This window comes from Ranitomeya imitator, chromosome 2 (genome assembly GCF_032444005.1).
Source record: "Ranitomeya imitator isolate aRanImi1 chromosome 2, aRanImi1.pri, whole genome shotgun sequence".
In the NCBI taxonomy this organism is placed as follows: Eukaryota; Metazoa; Chordata; class Amphibia; order Anura; family Dendrobatidae; genus Ranitomeya; species Ranitomeya imitator.
In genome coordinates this window covers 636,095,392-636,119,629 of record NC_091283.1, presented here as the reverse complement: position 1 = coordinate 636,119,629, position 24,238 = coordinate 636,095,392, and the positions used below count along the sequence as shown (strand labels likewise).

General features: G+C 44.6%; 1 protein-coding gene across 1 annotated transcript in view; it reads right to left on the bottom strand.

The window, feature by feature from the left end:
* Positions 1 to 5,151: 5,151 nt before the first annotated feature.
* The window catches only part of ZDHHC5 (zinc finger DHHC-type palmitoyltransferase 5), a 55,995-nt gene continuing 36,908 nt past the window's right edge, over positions 5,152 to 24,238 (bottom strand). The window contains exons 5-12 of the mRNA XM_069752684.1: positions 22,030 to 22,202; positions 16,434 to 16,536; positions 16,235 to 16,326; positions 14,445 to 14,577; positions 11,072 to 11,195; positions 8,619 to 8,698; positions 6,836 to 7,266; positions 5,152 to 5,938 (exon numbers count right to left, since the gene is read on the bottom strand). Of these exons, the coding sequence (XP_069608785.1) occupies positions 5,800 to 5,938; positions 6,836 to 7,266; positions 8,619 to 8,698; positions 11,072 to 11,195; positions 14,445 to 14,577; positions 16,235 to 16,326; positions 16,434 to 16,536; positions 22,030 to 22,202 (1,275 nt within the window). The 3' untranslated portion in view covers positions 5,152 to 5,799. The remainder of the gene's footprint in view (positions 5,939 to 6,835; positions 7,267 to 8,618; positions 8,699 to 11,071; positions 11,196 to 14,444; positions 14,578 to 16,234; positions 16,327 to 16,433; positions 16,537 to 22,029; positions 22,203 to 24,238) is intronic.

The following is a 24,238-nucleotide window of genomic DNA, read 5'->3' as shown; positions in this document are numbered from 1 at the left end:
TCATGCTAGAAGGCCTACATGGGTCACAGGTAGTGATAGGTGAACCCATAAATGTTTGGGTCTGGCCGAACATCTAAAATAAGCTCAGTTAAGGTACCAGAACTCAAAACTGGACCCACATTCATATGGGAGACCCAAACATCCATTATTTCCCACACTGTCATCTGCGTAACAGCACGGGAAACATGGGCTCTGATCGGCGTAAAGATCGTTACAAGACAGTTCCCATGCAGATAACAGCGTGTGTGTCAGCTGTGACTGGCAGTAAAAAGGTTACCGCCGGTCACAGCCGTTAGCTGAAAGTACTACTCTCATCATCCTACAGCAGCGAGTGTAGGCAAGGTTGATGAGAGTATTCATCAGTCGGCACCTCTGCAATAAATAAAAATGGTGTGGGTTCCCCTCGACTCGAGCTACCGTAAAACCCTTTGGCTGTGAACTCTGGTAAGTTACCAGAGTTCATGGCCACCAGGTCTCCCGTCAGCTGCAAGGCACAGAAAATACATGGGAAACTTTAAAAGACATTTTACGGTTACTTGTGTTTCCAGCTGCTGACTGTTAACTAAGGTCACCCTTGGATGTAAATTTTACTGTACTTGTTAATTACAACAAAAAAAACATGGTGTGGGGGTCCCCCGTAATTTTCATAGCCAGCAGAGGGAACACCGATATTAATATTCTTGGAACGGGCCAATAGCATTAAAGGTTCCCAGACTATTAATATCAGTTCACAGCTGTTTACTTAGCCTTTACTGGTTATTATAAGGGAAACCCCACCCCACCTAAAAAAAACAAATGACATGTGGTAACCCATATAATCAATAACCAGCCAACGTTAAACAGCCGTGGGCTGATATTGATAGCCTGGAAAGGGGCCAGGAATAGAATATTGGCCCCCTCCCAGACTAAAAACATCAGCTCTCAGCCGCCCCAGAAATGGTGCAAGTATTAGGTGCGCCAATCCTAGCGCTTAGTCTCGCTCCTTCCACTTGCCTTGGTGTGGTGGCAAGTGGGGAAATAGTTGTGGCGTTGATGTCAGCTTTGTAATGTCAGCTGATATCAAGCCCACAGGTTAGTAATGGAGAGGCATCTATAAGACTTCCCCATTAATAACCCCATAGTGATATTGTAATAAAACACATCCAAAATAAAGACCTTTATTTGAAAAAAAAACAAAAAAAAACTCCCCACCTTTTTAGTTTAAAAGAATTAAAAATAATAAGCCACCATATTCCTTACCTGTCTGACCAGAAGATAATCCATATCTGTGCCACAAAACTCCAGCTCTGCTACATCTGGGTGGTTTGTTGAACAGTGGCATGATGCCAGAACACACTGAGACAGGAGCATAATTAGTGATGAGCGAGTGTACTCGTTGCTCGGGTGACCTCCGAGTATTTGTTAGTGTTCGGAGATTTAGTTTTCATCACAGCAGCTGAATGATTTACAGCTATTAGCCAGGCTGATCAGATGTGGAGATTCCCTAGCAACCAGGCAACCCCCACATGTACTCAGCCTGGCTAGTAGCTGTAAATCATTCAGCTGCGGCGATGAAAACTAAATCTCCAAACACTAAAAAATACTCGGAGGTCACCCGAGCGTGCTCAGGAAAACCTGAGCAACGAGTACTCGCTCATCACTAATGACGAACCCCGGTCACTTTACTAATGTCACCGCTCGCTGTATGACAGAGGGCAGATGTAAGACGATGACTGTGACCTAAACTGCCATATCCTTTTTACCGCCGGTCACAGCTGCTGGCGCACATGGGTCTGTGACAGTAGGTGTTCGGTACCGACGGCAAACTTTACTGTGCGGGTTCACCCATCAATAGTCACAAGTCGTAACCCCGTTCTGACATTGGGACAATAGTATGCCGATGTCAGACACCCTCCCTTTGAGGTGGGCTCCGGCGGTGAACAGTTGACATGTGCCTGGAACAGCTGCGGGTGGAATCCACCAGCAGCTGTTAACCCGTTAAATGCTGCTGTAAAACACTGACAGCGGTATTTAACATGCAATTCCGGCAATTGAGCTGGAAATCCACCCATTGGTGACCCCCGTCACGTGATCGCGGGCCACCGATGGGTTGGCATGACAACCAGAAGTCTTCTGGAGACCTCTATGGTTGTCACTGCCAGATTGCTATGAACTCCACCCGATGGTGTAGCACAACCGATCGGGTTTGTGGCAGCTTCTAGTCTGCCATGGAGACCATTGAAGCATGCCAAAAGTGAACAAAAAAAGTTTTAAAAAAATTATTAAAGTCCAGATCACCACCCTTTTGCCCCATTCAAAATAAAACAATAAAAAAAATCAAAATATAGTAACATACACATATTTGGTATTGCCGCGTTCAGAATCGCCCAATCTATCAATGAAAGAAAAAAATATTAGCCTGATCGCTAAACGGCGTAGCGAGAAAAATTCAAAATGCCAGAATTAATTTTTTGGGTCGCCGCGACATTGCATTAAAATGCAATAACGGGCGATTAAAAGAACGTATCTGCACCAAAATGATATCATTAAAAACTTCAGCTCCGCACGCAAAAAGACCTCACGAGACCAGCGATCACGAAAATGGAGCTACTACGGGTATCGGAAAATGACGCAATTTTTTTTTAAAGTTTGGTATTTTTTTCCACCACTTAGATAAAAAAAGAACCTAGACATGTTTGGTGTCTATGAACCCGTAATGACCTGGAGAATCACAATGGCAGGTCAATGTTAGCATTTAGTGAACCTAGCAAAAAAGCCAAACAAAACAAAAAAACAACTGTGGGATTGCACTTTTTTTTTTTTGCAATTTCATAGCAATTTTCAGTACACAAAATGTTGAAACCAATGGTGCCGTTCAAAAGTACAATTTGTCCCGCACAAAAGCAAGCCATGGCCATATTGATATTAAATAAAAAATGTTATGGCTCTGGGAAGAAGGGGAGCAAAAAACGAAATGCAAAACCTAAAATACCTCCAGTCATGAAAAGGTTAATGTGGAATTGCTAAGGGAAAAAAAATCTCTGGAGTGATGCAAAGCATTATTTTTACCATATCAATGCAAAAAACCCAACATGTCACTAATATAATCATCAACACTCTTGGCCTCTTTATACACTCTTCTGGAGCTTCAGTCTCTTGACTTCTGGTAGGCGGCCTTTATCGCACATCAATTATTACCCCATAACTATCCATCCATCTCTACCCCACAGCTACTGGACATAATGTCGTTTTTATCTCATTCTCACATGGTTTTGGAATCTCGCTGTCAAACATCATCATCCACAATTGAAATTGCACTCCAGCTACAAGAGAATTGCATTTCTGAAGAACAGTATGAGAGTGATTTGGTGGCCAAGTATGTCTCCTGACCTGACCCCAACTGAAACACTTATGGGGAATTCTGAAGAGACAAGTTGAGCATCACTCTCCATCCAGCATCCAGGCCCTAAAAGAGGTAATTCTAGAAGCATGTCCAAAGATAGATTTTGCAATAGGTCGCCAATTTGTTAATTCTATGCCTGGAAGACTTTGTGCTGTCCTTCAAAAACAACTACATCAAGTATTTTGTATGAACTCCATGTTTTTCATGCGAGTGGTATTCATTTTTGCATCAACTAATTTGAGTGAAACTGAAGTATGGTAATGAAAGTTACCATATATTAACCTTATTATCTTATACAACATTTTTTTTTAACAAAAAACTCAGCCTGGTCAAAATTTTGGAGCCTTTTCTTGAATCCCGTGAGATACTGATCAGAATCAGTACAGGGTGTACTCAATGATGCTGAGCAATGACACTTATTTTCCCACACTCTATTGAGTTTTTAACAATACGTCTTTTCTCTAAGGAGACTTGTCTGTGTTCTGGTATCGAACCAATACATGTAGCCCACAGGCCTGAAAATCTAGTTTGATTCTCCCTGAAGGAAGAAACCGGATTCTGGAACCTGATGGCCAAGTCTCCCCTTAACACCTACAATAAGGGCACATCATCTTGAAAGATCTTTGTGAAAAACAAAGGTGCAAACAAAGAAATTCTAATTCAACATTGACAACAATCTACAAAACTATGCCGCCTAAAGAAAGGCTAGTAGAGTTTCATTCCTTCCTTCTGGGGAGAGATATGTTGGATATATTCCCAAGAAAATGTGCCCCCAAAGACTGCCAGCCAGATCTGCAAGAGTACAATATAAGGATTCGAGAAAGATAAGCAAGAAACGCAAGACGCAATGGAATGAAACTGAAAGGAAGAAGTTACACGTTAGATATTAGAAAAAAACTTTTTGACAGTGAAGGTGATCAATGAGTGGAACAGTCTACCACGAGAGGTGGAGAGTTCTCCTTCAGTGGAAGTCTTCAAACAGAGGCTGGACAGACATCTGCCTGAGATGGTTTAGTGGATCCAGCATTGAGCAGGGGGTTGGACACGATGATCCAGGAGGTCCCTTCCAACTCCAACATTCTATGGTTCTATGAAAGTATGGACTTGAAAGTCGAAAGAAGAATAAAGCCGGGTTTCCCATATCCATGAAACATAGATGGTGTGGGCTTCAGAAGACTTTGCCTGACTGCTGTTGGTCAAGACAGGTGACCCAGTGTCTTCCGATCCGAACACAATCTCTATTTTGTGGGTGTGTGAAACCGGCCTAAGGGTTCACTCAGCCGTCATTTTTTTCTTGTCTGAGCTTCATTACTGTTTTTTTGCAGCAGATTTTCAGCAGACTTTGGTTATTAGTCAGTTTTTCCCATCAGAGTTTGGCCATCAGTTTTTCTCAGCCGCCAATGAATATCAGACCACACTTGAATGGCACCCAAGCGCTGTCTGATATTTTTTACGGATTAATAAATTTACATTGCAGATTAAGAACTGACGTTAGAGCCCTATTGGACTTGTCTATGCCATTTTATACAGACCGCTCGGTCCATGAAGAATTCCAGACATGTGAACGGCCTCATTCACTACTATAGGTACGGGTGCCATAGGTGAAAAACACAGCTAGTGCTCGTATGCAAAAAACAGACATCTGAGCCAAAAAAATTTAGAAAAAAAAAAGGGAGTAAAATGAGCAAATGTTCTGGAAAGTACATAAATAAATGGAGCAAAGGTGAAATACATCATAAAACATATATTAAGTAATCAGCCTTCCATGATACATGTCTCAACAATTTGGTCTTTGTTTTATTTATTTTTAAATGAAATCATAAAAATGAAGGCACCCTCCCTCATTTCTCCCTTGTATGGAGGTGGAGGGGTATTTATTGCCTGCTCCCCAGCTGTAAAATAATATCATATATTCATCTGTATTTATAAACTTGTGCAGATCACGTTCCTTCTCAGATACAGGAAAATAAAAAAAAATATATAAAATATTTAAAAAAAAAAGAAATGCACCCCAACTTCCACGCCTAAGAAAGAGAAGGACCTTGGACCTGAAAGCAAAATCACCAGGTGTAACCGTAAGCATCATCTCAGAGAACACATGGCGGCAGCCGGCACTCTCTGGTGTCAGCAGAAGAGTCAACATGAATACGGAGTAAGGAATAACTGTTTTATCATTAAAAGACAGGTGGAGCTCAGTAAAAACGCATCGGTGTCACACTGCCCATCTTCTGTCCCCAGAAAACTCAGAATAAAGTGAATTGGAAATTTTTTTTTTTTTTTGAAAGTTTAAAAAGAAACAAGATCCCACAAGCGACTCCACGGAAATGAGGGGGGCACACACAGCGGGGTCCATTGGCCATTTTTGATTCTCACACTGATAACGTGGTCACTTTGACCGTCTGTGTGTCTGGAAGTTCTCATACGGATATCTCATACGTAGTCCCCCCCACGCCCGACACAGTCTTTACACCCCCTGGGCGAGAAGGGCTCACTGGAGGCGAGACAGTAGCTTGGCCGTTGCTTCGAGAGTGCACCGACTTCCCAGGAGACTCATCCCTACAAGAAAGACAAGACATACAGGTTAGAGAAAAGGAGATTCCTAATGAAAGACTACTAATGCTGAAAATAGTCAAGAAGCGCTGTCTGAGGCATGGGCAACAAGCAAAGCAAAAGTGGCATGTATAAAGTAATATCTCCATACGAAGCCTAGATAATAAGCCCATACAGTATCCAAATCATACCACCATATAGTTCGGATATAATACCACCAACTAAAAACTACCATTCACTGTCCAATTAATACCTCCATACAGTGCCCGAATAATACTCCCATCCACTGTCCACATTAGATTACCACATGATGTAATATCTTTGTGGAGACAGGACTGTGGCCATGTACTAACAGCAGAACAGCTCTCGTTTGACGCATCACAAGGTTTCTCAGGTTGCTCCTAGGATTTCATTCTTGGTGGGCGCTTAAAACCATGTCCCTCCAAAACTGACCCTTATACGCTAGCTCAACGCGCCCCGTCTCTGCATTTAGAAGTAGCGACACTGACAAATTCAGGGAGAAACTATTATAGACCAGAAGACTTTACACCACGTTCCCACAATGAGTATTTGGTGAGCAGCATTTATGAACCCATTATGTAAATTAGGTTACTTCTTTTATTTCATTGCGTTTTTAGCGATTCGTTTATTTTGGCTCTTTTTGGAACTGTAAGATGCTGCGTTTGTTGTGCGGAGAAAATACGCAGAGTGAAAAATGCACCAAAAACTCATGGTGAGAACATAATCTACAGCTGCCCAGACTCACGAGGACATGATCATGGAAGGCATGAGCAGAACACTTACAGAGTGAAAAATGCACCAAAAACTCATGGTGAGAACATGATCTACAGCTGCCCAGACTCACGAGGACATGAACATGGAAGGCATGAACAGAACACTTACTTTAACGTCAACAATGGCAGAGCTGCGGCATCGGTATCTACGGGACGATGGTGAGTGATTCGTGGCTTGCCGTACCGGGGGGCAATTGGAGGAGGACAAGCTGGTCGAAGGCGTTCTCGAGCCGAGAGATATGGTGAAGAGTATCCAGCCGTTTCAGGCTCGGTCTCATCAGATGGGCTCAATAGGCTCTGGTAGGACAGGCTGCCATTCTGTGTCTGATTTAGACTCTTGTATGAGGTGGATGTTGTTCCTTCTGAAGGAAGGGATGGAAGTGGTGCAGAAGTCCCTGTGGCAGAGCGCAGACTGGAGGACCGGGCTGGCGGTGCATGGCATGAGTCTGCTTCTAGACTGGGTTCTGAGCGAGAACTTGGAGGACGAGACAGATCTGAGTTTGGCATATTGGAGTCCTGGAGGCTGTCTACCCGTGGAAGCTGAAACAGACAAGACAAATATCAGGATACTAACTCCATGATGGCCAGTGTGTGCCTGCCCTAAACATTCAGGCTTTCGTGGACTAGGTTATACATTGTGTAAAAGACGCGTGGCTTCTGTTTTCCAAGCTTAACATCAATAAAGGTCTTGATGCTAGGTAGGGAGTAGGGACATACCTACAAGAAGTCAGACTTGTTTTGTCAGAGTGATTTTCCCATCATGTATGGAATGCCCACAGAAGTGAACGAATAAAGCCATTCACAGTGGTACGGGCAAGGGGCATTTTCTCAAGATAAATGCAGGTCCCAGACGTTAGTCTCAGAGCAAAGCAATCAGACCTTTACGCCATGGCCTGACAGTCTGTACACTTTCTGGGCGAGAAGGGCTCAACGAGCGACTTCACTGGAGATTCATCCCTACAGAGAAATATCGAAGATGGGACTCTACAGGATTAGAAGAACATGGCTGCTGTAGCAGTATCAAACCTGTCCATGGGTTGTGCCAAGAACCTCAGCTCCCTTAAAACCAGAGCTCAGTCAGACATCGCTATTTCTCGTACAAGTCCTGCCCGTGAATTTCAAGGATAGAACTCGTACCTATTACAGTCTATGGAGCCATTCATATGTCAGTGTATTATTGAAACCTAAGCGGTCTGCACAAAATCACGGAGACGTGTCTGATTTTGATCCAAGTCTCAGATCAAACTTGCCAATGCATGAAAAAAAAATTAAAAATCAGACAGCACTTGGATGGCATCAGTGTGTTGTCTGATTTTAAAGAACAGTTTGGTATGAGAAGCTTGAGAAACCTTTATCTGCTTTTTTTTTCATCCAAGAAAAACTGACGATAAAAAACGGACATTGACCAAACTCTGATGACACTGATCAAAAACACTGATGAATCTCAGCCCAATTTTTATAAACTAAAAGTCACTGTGACTGTGAGGCATTACCACATACATCCTGTGGACAGGAGTGGTGCTGTTTCTGAAAGAGTAGCAGTCATATTTTGCAGATCCTTTCCTATGCCCTTAACATAAAATATCACTCATCTTTGTATATGACCATGGCCTGATAGCCAGAAGTTTGGCAACAGTCTTAAAGGGCTACGGAGTTTTATACAAGTGCAAGTTCAGGAATCTTGGAGAAGGCAATTGTCTAGGTTGTCTGTCGTGCTATTAAAAGGATGTTAGAATCAGAAGTCTTCAGCCTGAAATGGTTGATAACAGGGCATAGAATATATTACACTCAACTCTGCAGCAAATAATAAACTGAAAGGAAGGACTCGAGGACTAGCTTCTCCAACCGGCAAGATGTAGACGACTTAGAACATATCCAAAATGGTATCTCACCTTTGAAATGGGTGCTGGTCCACCACTTCCACTGCTGAAGCCCGGCCGAAATCTATACATTGTAGGAGTAGGTGGGCTCTCTGTGTTCAAAAGGAAACAGTCTGGTTAAAAGTTATACAAGTTGCCAAAATGAACACCGCACACATACAAACCAAATAACACCCTGCGCACTGCCATGGGAGAAGTTACGCAATACACAATTTAAAGCGCATCTAAACTTTATTTTTTAATACATTATCCTCCAGGCATAGCAAAGTTCTGAATTTTTGTAATAGAATTCATTACCTTATATTTCTTTTATACTTCATTACCTTCTTTTACATCTTTGTCCCCCAAATACTATTCTACATTCCTATATCAATGCCCAATTTATGCTCCTTTAGAGGCTGCTTTCAACTGCTGCTGGCAAGATTCCCTACAGCGCCTTCAAACAATATGTGAATACAACTTTCCTTGTCTGAGACTTTCTGGATCCCACCCTGTATTCAACACAGGAGGATTCTCACACAAAAAAAATTGTCTGAGTACAGTGTACGGATTCTTGTTGAAGCGGGGAGAGAAGGAAACAAAACAAGGTAATAAAGTATATTACAAAAAATTGTAACTATATAAAAAAAAAAGAAAAAAGTGTAGTTAATCTTTATAGAGACCTTTTGGTAGGTGAAAAATGGCCATTTTTGCTAATATTTTACTGTCCACTGTTCCAATGTTGATGTACATGGCCTTTCCAAGGGGGCGGTGCTCATAGGTAATTATGCAGAGCAGCCTAGAGACACACCCTGTGACTCCTGTGAGATATACCCCCTTCTACGGACATAAAAATTAGCACTAAATAAAAAAACAAAACATATCTCTGGAACCATATAGCAGATTAAAAAAAAAATACGACATACTCCGGGGGAATAAAATTATTGCAAAAATTATTGGCCAATTTTCGCCTGGTTACAGGTAATCTTTAAGAAGCATTTCATATCTAATCACTGCACTTCAGTACTGTTTAGTGCAGAGCCCAGGAAATAATGGAACGCTTCAATGGATCCCAGAGATTCCGAGACGGTTTTCTCGAGACATTCTACTTCATGTTAGTGGTAACATTTCGTTGATATGACTTGTGCTTATTTTCAAACTTTTAATTTGTATGCCCTTAAATCAGAGCGACACATCGCACAAAATAGCTAATAAATAACATTTACCACATATCTACTTTACATCAGCACAATTTTTGACACATAACTTCCTAACTAAAAAAAAAATAAAAATTATCCGGGTTAAAAATTGACCATTCGGAAAGGAAGGAGCGCCATTTCACTTTTTGAATGTAAAATTTGCTGGCATAATTAGTGGACGCCATATCATGTTTGGAGAGCCCCTGATGTGCATAAACAGTAAAAAAAAAAAAAAACACAAGTGACACCATTTTGGAAACTAGACCCCTTAGGGGAACTTCTCTAGATGTGTATTGAGCACCTTGAACCCATGGGTGCTTTACAGAAGCTTATAACGTAGAGCCATGGAAGAAAAAAAAAAATGATCACATTGGTGCCATTTTCGGGCACTTTTTCATTTTTTTTATCGTTTTCTTTTCTGATTTTTGAGAGGCAGAATGAACAAAAAACAGCAATTCAGGAATTATGTTGGTTTTTTATGTCATTCCGTGTGTGGTAAAATTGATAGGGCAGTTTTATTCTTCGGGTCAGTACGATTACAGCAATACCCAATATATGTAGTTATTTTATGTTTTGGCGCTTTTACACAATAAAAAAAATGTATTTATTGGAAAAATATTTATTTTTTTTAATCTTTAGTTGGGGATTTTTAAAAAACATTGTTACAATTTTTATTTTACATTGTAATAGGATGGGACCTCACTGTACAGTAGCAGATCGCTGATCTGATACTCTGCAATGCTTCTGCACTCCAGAGCATCAGAGCAGCGTCTGACAGGCAGGGAAGGAGGCATGTCAGAGCAGGCGCTCACAAGCCACCTTACCTGCAGGACCCGGTGGCCATCTTGGGGCCAGGGATCTCCATGGAGACCATCAGAACAACGCAATCGCATTGCGTTGTTCTGATGGGAGCACTCAGGGAGCCCCCTCCCTGCATGCAAACTCCTCGATGTCACTATTGACAGCGGCATCAGAGGGGTTAAACGCCTGCGATTGGTGCTAGCACCGATCATGGGAATTGCTGCAGAGTGTCAGCTCTCACACAGAGCGGACACCGGCACCCGACTGCTGCGGCACTCAGTGCGAGGCCACGCCATACATATACTGCTGTTTGCGGGAACGCCGATCCCAAAGAGCAGTATATGTTCAGCGAATGTCTGGAAGGGGTTAATGGTAAGACTGTAATACCTGGGATTTATCCTAAATATGGCAGCAATACGTACTCAAACCATAAGGAGCACTAATAAGACAGTGGCGTGCGCAGTGTGACCGTGCTAAGTAACACACCTTCTCTGTCTCCCAGGCTTAACTGGCCTCGCAGTCCTGTGTAGCGACTCAAGTCAGGTTTTGGTGGTGGTGGAGGTTCAGCATCGGCTGACTGAGATTCTGTCAACTCCAGACTGCTCCGGGACTGTGAAATGGTAAAAAAATCGGAATAATGTTAGAAACCGTCTTATTAAAAGGAGTGTCTTATTCTAGACGCACGTTACATAATACCACAATACTGGCTGTGCACTGAAGACCACCGTCACCGCCTCAATCACTCTGGTCATGCCTGTGACGAGACAACCTTTATAAAAGGAACCAACTACTTAGTAATTACTTGTCATAACAATTACGTAGTCAGCACTGTCACCTTATGTCGCAATATCAAACTGAACAATCTCAAATCTTTCTATGGAGTTAAAAACCAAAAACGTTCAGCTTCTGATCTCCAGGTATTGACCAGGTTAATGGAGGACGCAGATCTCATACTTGGTAATGGATGTCGTGTTTCTCCAAAAAGAAGAGAAGGTCTTATATTATTTTTTTTTACTCTGAAAGATGCGCCAGGGCTTATTTTCTGGGGATGTCTAATTTTTTTCCATAAACATTCCATATTTATTCTTGAACAAAAAAAAGTAAAATCAAAATGTATTCAAATATAATCATGTCATCATATTCTGGAACATCGTAACTCTCCAAACCTTGAATTCCATCATGAATTTCTTGAGATCCTACGTTATTTCCTTTTCCCATGTACAACAATCTACATTAAACAGTATTTTATGAACAAAAATCCACATTTATCCAAACACAGTCATGTAGTCATCATCTGGAACATCAGCACATCTCTCCAAATCTTGAATTCCATCATGAGTTTTTTGAGAACAAAAATCCACAATCAAGTCATCATCTTCTGGAACATCATCATAACTTTTCGGGATTTGGATTGCTTTGTGAATTTCTTGCGACTCTGTTGCCTTTAGAATCATTGGCCCCAATTTCTCATGTCTAGCAATTGTCCATGTAGCCTTCATGTAGCGGTGATTCTCTCCAGTGAATTCTTCACCCAAGTTACAACCTCTTGCAGTTTAGGCTTCACAACGCTAATTTTTCTCCATTCCATTTTCAATGTAGTGAATAATTTTCATATGAAGAGTCTGGAGATGGGTAGTCGTCATTCCTGCAGGAATCATTTCATCTACTTTCTTCTGATGAAGGAAATTCTTCATGTCTTTAGTACAGTATGCAGTGGCTGAACCCCAGACTAGCAGGCCTCTTTGGCCACCTCGCGAAACACGTGCCACCATTTCCTTATAACTGCTTATGTGCACCAGGCTTTTTCCGTTTCGAGAATATAAATACCTGAAGCACGTTCAATCTTCTCCTCTTTGCCCCTACTATTGATTAGTACTATCCAGATGAATTGCCAAAATACAGGTAACATATGAACTTTCATAATCAGTGGAGGGAAAGTAGACAGAGGAGGCACTTCGCTCATCAATTGTCGTCTGTGATCCTTGACCCATAAACTCTGCAGTTTCATCCATAGAAAACATGTTGGAAAGTTGGTATTGAGAAAAGTCGATGCCATCAAGAAAGGACTTGAAAGAAAGTGCACGTTTAATAACTTAAAACATCTTCCATCTTAAATAGTGTTCTGGATCTTCTTGGAGACCGTTCACATTTTTGAAGGAAGCCATCTACCCACTGATGTGATACTTTGAAACCTTCTGGGGATATTTCTAATTGTGGTGTCATTGTAAGGGCAAGTTCTTGAATATGAGTCCTGCGCACAACCAAAGCCTTTGCGCCCGTTTCAGCAACCCATTCACAGATGGTCTTCTAGCTCAGGAAATAATGGATGCCGACCTGATCCACACTTGCGCTTCTTACCCATTCCCTTGCACACTTGTTGACTGAAGTTATCGTCCTCTGCTCGCCATTTTCGACATCTAAAATCTCTTTGTAGAAAGCGGTAATATTTTTGCCCAGGAAATCCTCCACGATTCCTTTGCTATATTCGACAGAATAGCTCTTTCCTTTTTCAATTAATGAAGTCCGTGGGTCAAAATGTACCGTACCGATACGGTATATTCCTTGTTCCTCCGTTTATTGATACATACTGTAGTGTGCCGCAGTGGATGTTGGATGTCTATACGCCAAGAAAAGCAAAATCAGTATAAAAAAAAATGGAAAAAAAAAAGGTTTTAGGCAGTTACTGTGCCGGGATACATGTAAAAAAATAGTTATACAGATCTGTGGTATTCACAAATGAGGTATAGCCATGAGTCAATTAGAAAGTGCTCCTCGTTTTTAACCCTTTGTGATATTTGATCCAAGTAACAGAGCTATAGTTTTATCATTTATTCATGGCTACACACATGTGAATAGGTCTTTTTCAATGCTGCAGTATTTATAGCCACATTTATAGTAAAACGTTTCCAGGGTGCCATCACTGATACTACGATACACTACCAATACTGGAATTACATGGTGCTTTTAAACCTTCTATAAAAAGACTTCTTGTCTCCCTAAAGTTCCTCTCTGCTGGATGAACTTTTGTTATGGTCAATGTAAAAGAGTAAATATGGTAGAACACATCAGGACCCTTCATCAAGAAAAGCAGACCCCACACAATTACAGACGTCAAGTGGCGATAGTGGATGGGCTCTCACACACAGATCGGCAGCACTGTCCGCTTCCACAGAGTTTGGCTCCCCCGCCCGTGACCGGAAGCAGCCACGATACTTGGGCTCGGGAGCGGAGTGATACCGGTACCCGATCTGTGTATGAGCGCTGCAGTGCAATGCGTCCAGAATGGCGGGGACCTCACAGTGATGCACATCTCCGTGTGACAGAGCCCATCCACCATCAGCACTTGCCAACTCTAATTGTTTGGGGTCCGGTGAGTGTAATTTTATTGGGGGTGTCCGCTTTCCTTGATGACGGGTTCTGCTGTATTCTTACATTTATTGAATTGTAACTGGGGCTTATTTTTGGACTTATATTTTAAGCATACGCCAAAAATCCTGAAAAATCGTGCTAGGGCTTACTTTTGGGGTAGGCCATGTTTTTGGGGAAGCAGGGTAGTAGACCCATAAAGCAGATCTCTAGAATGGTGGTAGCTTGATAACATTAAAAAGTAGCTCCATATAATGCAATAGGTGTGGCTTCCCCACCTCCTTGCATGCATAGTTGCTCTGGGGTTGCCATGGTAACAGACTTTGCAAGAATATTCATCATGTGACCTCATCTCTCCTAAATGTAAAGGTCACATGGCAGGATATTCATCCAGAGCAAGTGGGATACTGTCACCATGGCAACTCCACAGCCAGCAGATATAAGCAATGCTGCCCACGTTAGGTTACAAGAGGATTCCTTGGAGACATCATACCTGGTAGTGTTGAAGAGGGCTCTGTATACCATTATCCAGTATTTTAAGGCCAATCTGACTCTCCGACACTTCGGGTCGTAGAAATGGCGGGGATACAGACAGAAATGTCTGATTATGACTGCGCTTTATATATCTGAGAAATAGACAACATATCGGCATATTACACAAAGGCATACATTCTTTGGGTGCATAGTGAGGGTCTCCTACAACAGACATATTGGCTATATTTTTTCTAATGTTGGATCACTGGACATCTCCTGGGAAATCCAATGGTGGAGATGGAAAACAAAACATTTAACACAAAAACTTGATTTAAACAATGGGGCATTTTCTAAACAAAGCTTCTCTGTCACCTAAACATAAGTGGCCAGATTTGCTCAGGATATTGTGCCTCCCCCCACCTCCGTTTTTTTTTTCCCCTTTTGTAAATGCGCCATGCGATTCCAAAAACATGGGCCTTTGTATCAAGTGTTAATTTTTATGTTTGTTTTTTTTTTTTTTACAAGGGGCACAGCTCACAATATTCTCACAGGTGGGGCAAGTAACAGTAATTTGGATTGGCAGCGGATGTTTTTTATTATTAATTCTGCTATTTATCTAGCATTGTGCCCCCATGAGGTCATAAAACACATTTGGAGAGGGGCATTTCAACATTTACTTTTTTTCTTTGTAGCCGATTTTCCCTGTAACTGTGACCGACATATTAGCCCTGTTACAGGGGAAATTCAGCCTCCTGGCTGCATAGTAGACTGAACGTCCTGAGGCCTGGCAGCGCTTGCTCCCTCGCTATGCCCCACAATCACTGATTTGCTGGGTCTGGAAGAGGAAGCACTGTGAGTGATTCCTATATTGTATACACAACACTTCTTTTGTGCTGATGGCCCAGACATTTATAGTCTATTGGCATTTTAATTACCCTATATACTCGAGTATAAGCCGAGATTTTCAGCCCATTTTTTGGGGTTGAAAGTCCCCCTCTCGGCTTATACGCCAGGAGCAGGTGAGTATACGGGGAGGGGGAGGGCTGCGCGTTATTCACCTGCTCCCCGTTCCAGCCGCCGCTCTGTCTTCAGAATCTTCTGCAGTGACGCTCAGGTCAGAGGGCGCGATGACGTGGTTAGTGCGCGCCCTCTGCCTGAAAGTCAGTGCAGAAGACGCTGAAGATGGAGCGGCGCCAGAACGAGGAGCAGGTGAATATTGAAAATGTCGGGGGCCTGAGAGACGGAGAGGTGAGTATGTGATTTTTTTTTTTATCGCAGCAACAGCAAATGGGGCAAGTGTCTGTATGGAGCATCTATGGGGCCATAACGTTTGTGCAGCACTATATGGTGCAAGTGTCTTTATAGGGCCATAATCAACATTTGTGCAGCATTATATTGGGCAAATGTGTCTATGGAGCATCTTATGGGACCATTATTAACCTTTATGCAGCATTATATGGAGCATATTTTAATATGGAGCATCTTATGTGGCCCATCATATATAGATCATTATATGGGGCTCCTGATTCAATATGGATGTTCAAAAACACTTAACCTACTGAGGTCTCAATTAATTTTACTTTTATTGGTATCTATTTTTACTTTTGACATTTACCGGTAGCTGCTGCATTTTCCACCCTAGGCTTATACTCGAGTCAATAAGTTTTCCTAGTTTTTTGTGGCAAAATTAGGGGGGACGGCTTATACTCGATTATATACGGTAGTATTAGAGTCTCCTGGAGTGTTCCCTTCAGTTTGAAATGTAGTGTCCCATGTCTAAAGTGACAGAAACCAGGAGTAAACACCTACCTGGGTGGTGAAGAGCTACAAAGTACATGGCTCACATTTCGACAACATCCATTACTAAAGGGATTGACTCCTCCTCTGAACTTTCCAGTAACCTTTAGGAAATGGGAAAAAAAAAAAAATCAAGGATGCCATGCGGTATAACACATACATTAAAACTATAGTAAAATTATACATTAGTACATTATAAAATGGTTCTGACCTGCTCGTTTGTCGTACGACCTCGGGAAACCAGAACAATATGAAATCCTGTGAGACCAGCCACGGGAAAGAAAAATAGGCCAGCGACGCACATGACCGAAATACTGAGACCGAGTTAAGAGAAAAGGGCTATCAACATTGTTGGAATAATAAACCAGGTACAGTAGGGATTGGAGGAATAAATCAGGTATAGTAGGGACTAAAGGAAATAAGCTACAGTAGGGGTTGAAAATACCAGATATAACAGGGACTGGAAAAATAAACCAGGTACAGCAGGGACTGAAGGGATTCACAAGGTGCAGCAGAGATTGAAGGGATTCACAAGGTGCAGCAGAGATTGAAGGGATTCACAAGGTGCAGCAGGGATTGAAGGGATTCACAAGGTGCAGCAGGGATTGAAGGGATTCACAAGGTGCAGCAGGGACTGAAGGGATTCACAAGGTGCAGCAGAGATTGAAGGGATTCACAAGGTGCAGCAGAGATTGAAGGGATTCACAAGGTGCAGCAGAGATTGAAGGGATTCACAAGGTGCAGCAGGGACTGAAGGGATTCACAAGGTGCAGCAGGGACTGAAGGGATTCACAAGGTGCAGCAGAGATTGAAGGGATTCACAAGGTGCAGCAGAGATTGAAGGGATTCACAAGGTGCAGCAGGGACTGAAGGGATTCACAAGGTGCAACAGGGACTGAAGGGATTCACAAGGTGCAACAGGGACTGAAGGGATTCACAAGGTGCAACAGGGACTGACAAAATTCACAAGGTGCAACAGGGACTGACGGGATTCACAAGGTGCAGCAGGGACTGACGGGATTCACAAGGTGCAGCAGGGACTGACGGGATTCACAAGGTGCAGCAGGGACTGACGGGATTCACAAGGTGCAGCAGGGACTGACGGGATTCACAAGGTGCAGCAGGGACTGACGGGATTCACAAGGTGCAGCAGGGACTGACGGGATTCACAAGGTGCAGCAGGGACTGACGGGATTCACAAGGTGCAGCAGGGACTGACGGGATTCACAAGGTGCAGCAGGGACTGACGGGATTCACAAGGTGCAGCAGGGACTGACGGGATTCACAAGGTGCAGCAGGGACTGACGGGATTCACAAGGTGCAGCAGGGACTGACGGGATTCACAAGGTGCAGCAGGGACTGACGGGATTCACAAGGTGCAGCAGGGACTGACGGGATTCACAAGGTGCAGCAGGGACTGACGGGATTCACAAGGTGCAGCAGGGACTGACGGGATTCACAAGGTGCAACAGGGACTGACGGGATTCACAAGGTGCAACAGGGACTGACGGGATTCACAAGGTGCAACAGGGACTGACGGGATTCACAAGGTGCAACAGGGACTGACGGGATTCACAAGGTGCAACAGGGACTGACGGGATTCACAAGGTGCAACAGGGACTGACGGGATTCACAAGGTGCAACAGGGACTGACGGGATTCACAAGGTGCAACAGGGACTGACGGGATTCACAAGGTGCAACAGGGACTGACGGGATTCACAAGGTGCAACAGGGACTGACGGGATTCACAAGGTGCAACAGGGACTGACGGGATTCACAAGGTGCAACAGGGACTGACGGGATTCACAAGGTGCAACAGGGACTGACGGGATTCACAAGGTGCAACAGGGACTGACGGGATTCACAAGGTGCAACAGGGACTGACGGGATTCACAAGGTGCAACAGGGACTGACGGGATTCACAAGGTGCAGCAGGGACTGACAGGATTCACAAGGTGCAGCAGGGACTGAAGGGATTCACAAGGTGCAGCAGAGATTTATGAGATTCACAATGTGCAGCAGGGACTGAAGGGATTCACAAGGTGCAACAGGGACTGAAGGGATACACAAGGTGCAGGGACTGAAGGGATTCACAAGGTGCAGCAGAGATTGAAGGGATTCACAAGGTGCAGCAGGGACTGACGGGATTCACAAGGTGCAGCAGGGACTGACGGTATTCACAAGGTGCAACAGAGATTGAAGGGATTCACAAGGTGCAGCAGGGACTGACGGGATTCACAAGGTGCAGCAGGGATTGAAGGGATTTACAAGGTGCAGCAGAGATTGAAGGGATTCACAAGGTGCAACAGGGACTGACGGGATTCACAAGGTGCAACAGGGACTGACGGGATTCACAAGGTGCAACAGGGACTGACGGGATTCACAAGGTGCAACAGGGACTGACGGGATTCACAAGGTGCAACAGGGACTGACGGGATTCACAAGGTGCAACAGGGACTGACGGGATTCACAAGGTGCAACAGGGACTGACGGGATTCACAAGGTGCAACAGGGACTGACGGGATTCACAAGGTGCAACAGGGACTGACGGGATTCACAAGGTGCAGCAGGGACTGAAGGGATTCACAAGGTGCAGCAGAGATTTATGAGATTCACAATGTGCAGCAGGGACTGAAGGGATTCACAAGGTGCAACAGGGACTGAAGGGATACACAAGGTGCAGGGACTGAAGGGATTCACAAGGTGCAGCAGAGATTGAAGGGATTCACAAGGTGCAGCAGGGACTGACGGGATTCACAAGGTGCAGCAGGGACTGACGGTATTCACAAGGTGCAACAGAGATTGAAGGGATTCACAAGGTGCAGCAGGGACTGACGGGATTCACAAGGTGCAGCAGGGATTGAAGGGATTTACAAGGTGCAGCAGAGATTGAAGGGATTCACAAGGTGCAGCAGAGATTGAAGGTATTCACAAGGTGCAACAGGGACTGACGGGATTCACAAGGTGCAACAGGGACTGACGGGATTCACAAGGTGCAACAGGGACTGACGGGATTCACAAGGTGCAGCAGGGACTGACGGGATTCACAAGGTGCAGCAGGGACTGACGGGATTCACAAGGTGCAGCAGGGACTGACGGGATTCACAAGGTGCAACAGGGACTGACGGGATTCACAAGGTGCAACAGGGACTGACGGGATTCACAAGGTGCAACAGGGACTGACGGGATTCACAAGGTGCAACAGGGACTGACGGGATTCACAAGGTGCAACAGGGACTGACGGGATTCACAAGGTGCAACAGGGACTGACGGGATTCACAAGGTGCAACAGGGACTGACGGGATTCACAAGGTGCAACAGGGACTGACGGGATTCACAAGGTGCAACAGGGACTGACGGGATTCACAAGGTGCAACAGGGACTGACGGGATTCACAAGGTGCAGCAGAGATTGAAGGGATTCACAAGGTGTAGCAGGGACTGACGGGATTCACAAGGTGCAGCAGGGACTGACGGTATTCACAAGGTGCAACAGAGATTGAAGGGATTCACAAGGTGCAACAGGGACTGACGGGATTCACAAGGTGCAGCAGGGATTGAAGGGATTTACAAGGTGCAGCAGAGATTGAAGGGATTCACAAGGTGCAGCAGGGACTGACGGGATTCACAAGGTGCAGCAGGGACTGACGGGATTCACAAGGTGCAGCAGGGACTGACGGGATTCACAAGGTGCAGCAGGGACTGACGGGATTCACAAGGTGCAACAGGGACTGACGGGATTCACAAGGTGCAACAGGGACTGACGGGATTCACAAGGTGCAGCAGAGATTGAAGGGATTCACAAGGTGCAACAGGGACTGACGGGATTCACAAGGTGCAACAGGGACTGACGGGATTCACAAGGTGCAACAGGGACTGACGGGATTCACAAGGTACAACAGGGACTGACGGGATTCACAAGGTGCAACAGGGACTGACGGGATTCACAAGGTGCAACAGGGACTGACGGGATTCACAAGGTGCAACAGGGACTGACGGGATTCACAAGGTGCAACAGGGACTGACGGGATTCACAAGGTGCAACAGGGACTGACGGGATTCACAAGGTGCAACAGGGACTGACGGGATTCACAAGGTGCAACAGGGACTGACAGGATTCACAAGGTGCAACAGGGACTGACGGGATTCACAAGGTGCAACAGGGACTGACGGGATTCACAAGGTGCAGCAGGGACTGACGGGATTCACAAGGTGCAGCAGGGACTGACGGGATTCACAAGGTGCAACAGGGACTGAAGGGATTCACAAGGTGCAGCAGGGACTGAAGGGATTCACAAGGTGCAGCAGGGACTGAAGGGATTCACAAGGTGCAGCAGGGACTGACGGGATTCACAATGTGCAGCAGGGACTGACGGGATTCACAAGGTGCAACAGGGACTGACGGGATTCACAAGGTGCAGCAGAGATTGAAGGGATTCACAAGGTGTAGCAGGGACTGACGGGATTCACAAGGTGCAGCAGGGATTGACGGGATTCACAATGTGCAGCAGGGACTGACAGGATTCACAAGGTGCAGCAGGGACTGAAGGGATTCACAAGGTGCAACAGGGACTGACGGGATTCACAAGGTGCAGCAGGGACTGAAGGGATACACAAGGTGCAGCAGGGACTGACAGGATTCACAAGGTGCAGCAGGGACTGAAGGGATTCACAAGGTGCAGCAGGGACTGAAGGGATTCACAAGGTGCAACAGGGACTGAAGGGATTCACAAGGTGCAGCAGGGAATGAAGGGAATCAGAAGGTGCAGCAGAGACTGAAGGGATTCACAAGGTGCAGCAGGGACTGAAGAAATATCAGGAGAGAACTCAATCAGGATGACATTTAGAATAGGGATTATAGGACTAAATCAGTTACAGTAGGGACTGGAGGAATAAACCATGTAGAGAAGGGATTGAAGGGAAATACAAGATATTACAGTCCACTGTAGATTAGAGGAACAGTATACTAGAGGTAGTAGTGGTGGAATATACCAAGTATAATAGGGACTGAAGGAATAAACTTGGTACAGTAGGGATTGTAGGATTAAATCAGGTATAGTGGGGATTTGAGGAATTATGTAATTCTATACTTGCTGTACATTATATGAGAAAAATCTACAAGGTACAACAGGGAGTGGAGAAATCTACAAGGTACAACGGGGAGTGGAGAAATATACAAGGTACAACGGGGAGAGGAGAAATATACAAGGTGCAACGGGGAGAGGAGAAATATACAAGGTACAACGGGGAGAGGAGAAATATACAAGGTACAACGGGGAGTGGAGAAATATACAAGGTGCAACGGGGAGAGGAGAAATATACAAGGTACAACGGGGAGAGGAGAAATATACAAGGTACAACGGGGAGTGGAGAAATATACAAGGTGCAACGGGGAGTGGAGAAATACACAAGGTACAACGGGGAGAGGAGAAATACACAAGGTACAACGGGGAGAGGAGAAATACACAAGGTACAACGGGGAGTGGAGAAATATACAAGGTACAACGGGGAGAGGAGAAATATACAAGGTACAACGGGGAGAGGAGAAATATACAAGGTACAACGGGGAGAGGAGAAATATACAAGGTACAACGGGGAGTGGAGATATACACAAGGTACAACGGGGAGTGGAGATATACACAAGGTACCGCGGTGAGTAGAGAAATAAATGACAGGCCAGGAGTCACAAGGGCACAGAAGAGCACCACAGGGTCATGTGTAACAATCCATCTACACAGACACTTATATGGACACCTCTTTGGTAGGGTCTTATCTTCCAAGTGAACACGTAACAGCTAGAAGGATACGTAACAGCTGCTGGGATGTCTCGGAGCTGGTTTGGATGTCCTAATGTATAGAAAAGGCCACAGATGAAGACGCTCATTATGTGCAATGTCAGAGACACCAGGAAAAGGAAGAAGTAGCGGTAGTTCCGTCGTCCAATACAGTTGTTTACCCACGGACAATGATGATCGAACTCCTGCAAGGAGAAAAAATACACATCAGCGGTAGTGAACCATCCAAATCATGGCAGGAGCAAAAGTGGTTTTATTAGGGCATATAGAGGTCATACAGGGAAGTCCCCCACTCAGGAACCAGAGAGCCACTCAAAAGAAGTGGTTCTCAATCTGGTGTTTTCTAGGGGTCTTCAGCCCCCCCCATACACAGACTAATATCAGCTGAACCCATTGATATTGACGGGTTTGACTGACAATATAGTATGTATGGGGGCCCTGGACAATTGTCGGGGCAGTTAAAGGGGGTTCTTTGGCCTTAGGGTACAAGCTTGCAGTCACTATATTTGAATTCACTGGTGCCGGGAGCGGCAGACACATGATCGCAAGTATTTGATTTGTATACATGTGGTCACATGCCAACACGTGGCCTAGATCAAAGCAAATGTATTGAGCGAGACCAAACACATGTAGTCGGAATGTGGCCCAAAGTATGCAAATTATATACTTGCCGTCACATGACCTCCTGCTCTTGGCGCTAGCACTGGAGATCTTTTTATAGCGTGTGCATGGCGCACTTCGCACAAGTCAGCAGTCACGTAAAGTGACTAGAGGCTTGTATCACAAGGCGGCTGGACAACCATTTTTAAAGATGTAGATTGTCCCATTTCAGACTGTTGATCCTTTTGTTCTCCTGAAGGGAAGCCACGGTCAGACATGTCGTCAGGTATTGGCTCTCTCATGGAGAACACAGGGGTATTCAGCTGAAGGAGTGCCCCCGTGTATTGGAGAGACTGCCAAGATGGCTGTAGAAGGAACCATCAGCCGAAGCCTCGTTAGTAGGACAGCCAGCTCGTGTATAATGGGCTTAAGAATCCTACCCAGCTCATCACTGTGGCGACTCTCACATTATAAGGTTGTAGGATAAGGGATACGTGTACCACGTGAATATAACACACGCATTGTTAGAAGCCAACATGCCATGTCTTTACCACCTGTGATTGGCAGGATGAATATCATAAGGACCCTTTGCTGCAAAGAAAAACCTGAGTATCTAGGAAGGGTCTCTTGACATTTACATATCACAGAAACCCTGTGTCTCCTGAGGAATGAAGTGTCTCCAAGAACAAAGCTGGTCTCCAGGGTCAACTGGCTGGGGTTGCTGGACAATGCCATGGCCTTGTGCATGTAAGGGGAGCTGTGATATGGCCCTTGAATCTCTATCCATTCTGGAAGGTGTGGACTTCAGCAGCCATGTGACCCTTTCTGGAGAACTCCTGGAAGACAGTGCCCTGATTGGATGGTACTATAGGATGGAAGTGTTAAAGTGATGGGAATAATATGGGCTACATAAAAGGTAACAGTAAGAGCTAATTAGGCACTTCCCATCTTCCATTACCCTGTCCTATAACATATTTTTCCTGGTACCCTTGCCCTTTAAAGTCCATGATTATCTTGAACAAGTGTTCCTAGGAGAGCTTGTTTCACGATAATTGTGCTCTCGAAACAGGCTCCAAAATGCTTGTTCGTAAGGTGAAATGACCTTGAGTGCATCACAAAATGTCACTGCCAATGTCAGCCTACTACCCTGTGTGCTGTGGAGAACAATGGCAGCCTATTTGTTTGGCTCATCTATTACTGGCCATTCAGTGGGCATCTGAAGTGGCTTCTGAAGTGGGGGTTGGCCTGTGTCAGCAGTGTATTAAATGGTGGCTGATCAGCAGTCCTAGTTGTTTAGTGTAATCAGGCCCTTAGTTAAGGTCTTCCATGTTTGTACTTGTAAATGCCTTGTTCTTTGAAGGGTACCTGAACATTTACATAGTAAAGAAACCGTTTGTCTCCTGAGGAATGAAGTAGCTCTAAAGAACAAAGAATGGCTGGGATTGCTGGACAATGCAGTGGCCTAGTGTGATAGTGACCAGTCCAGGGGAGCCATGATAGGACCCTCTAAATGACCCTGGTGTCTCTAGTCCAATTTGGAAGGTTTGGACATTGGCAGCCATGACTGTGTAAGTTCCTGGATATTCCTGGAAGATAGTGACCAGATTGGATAACACTATTG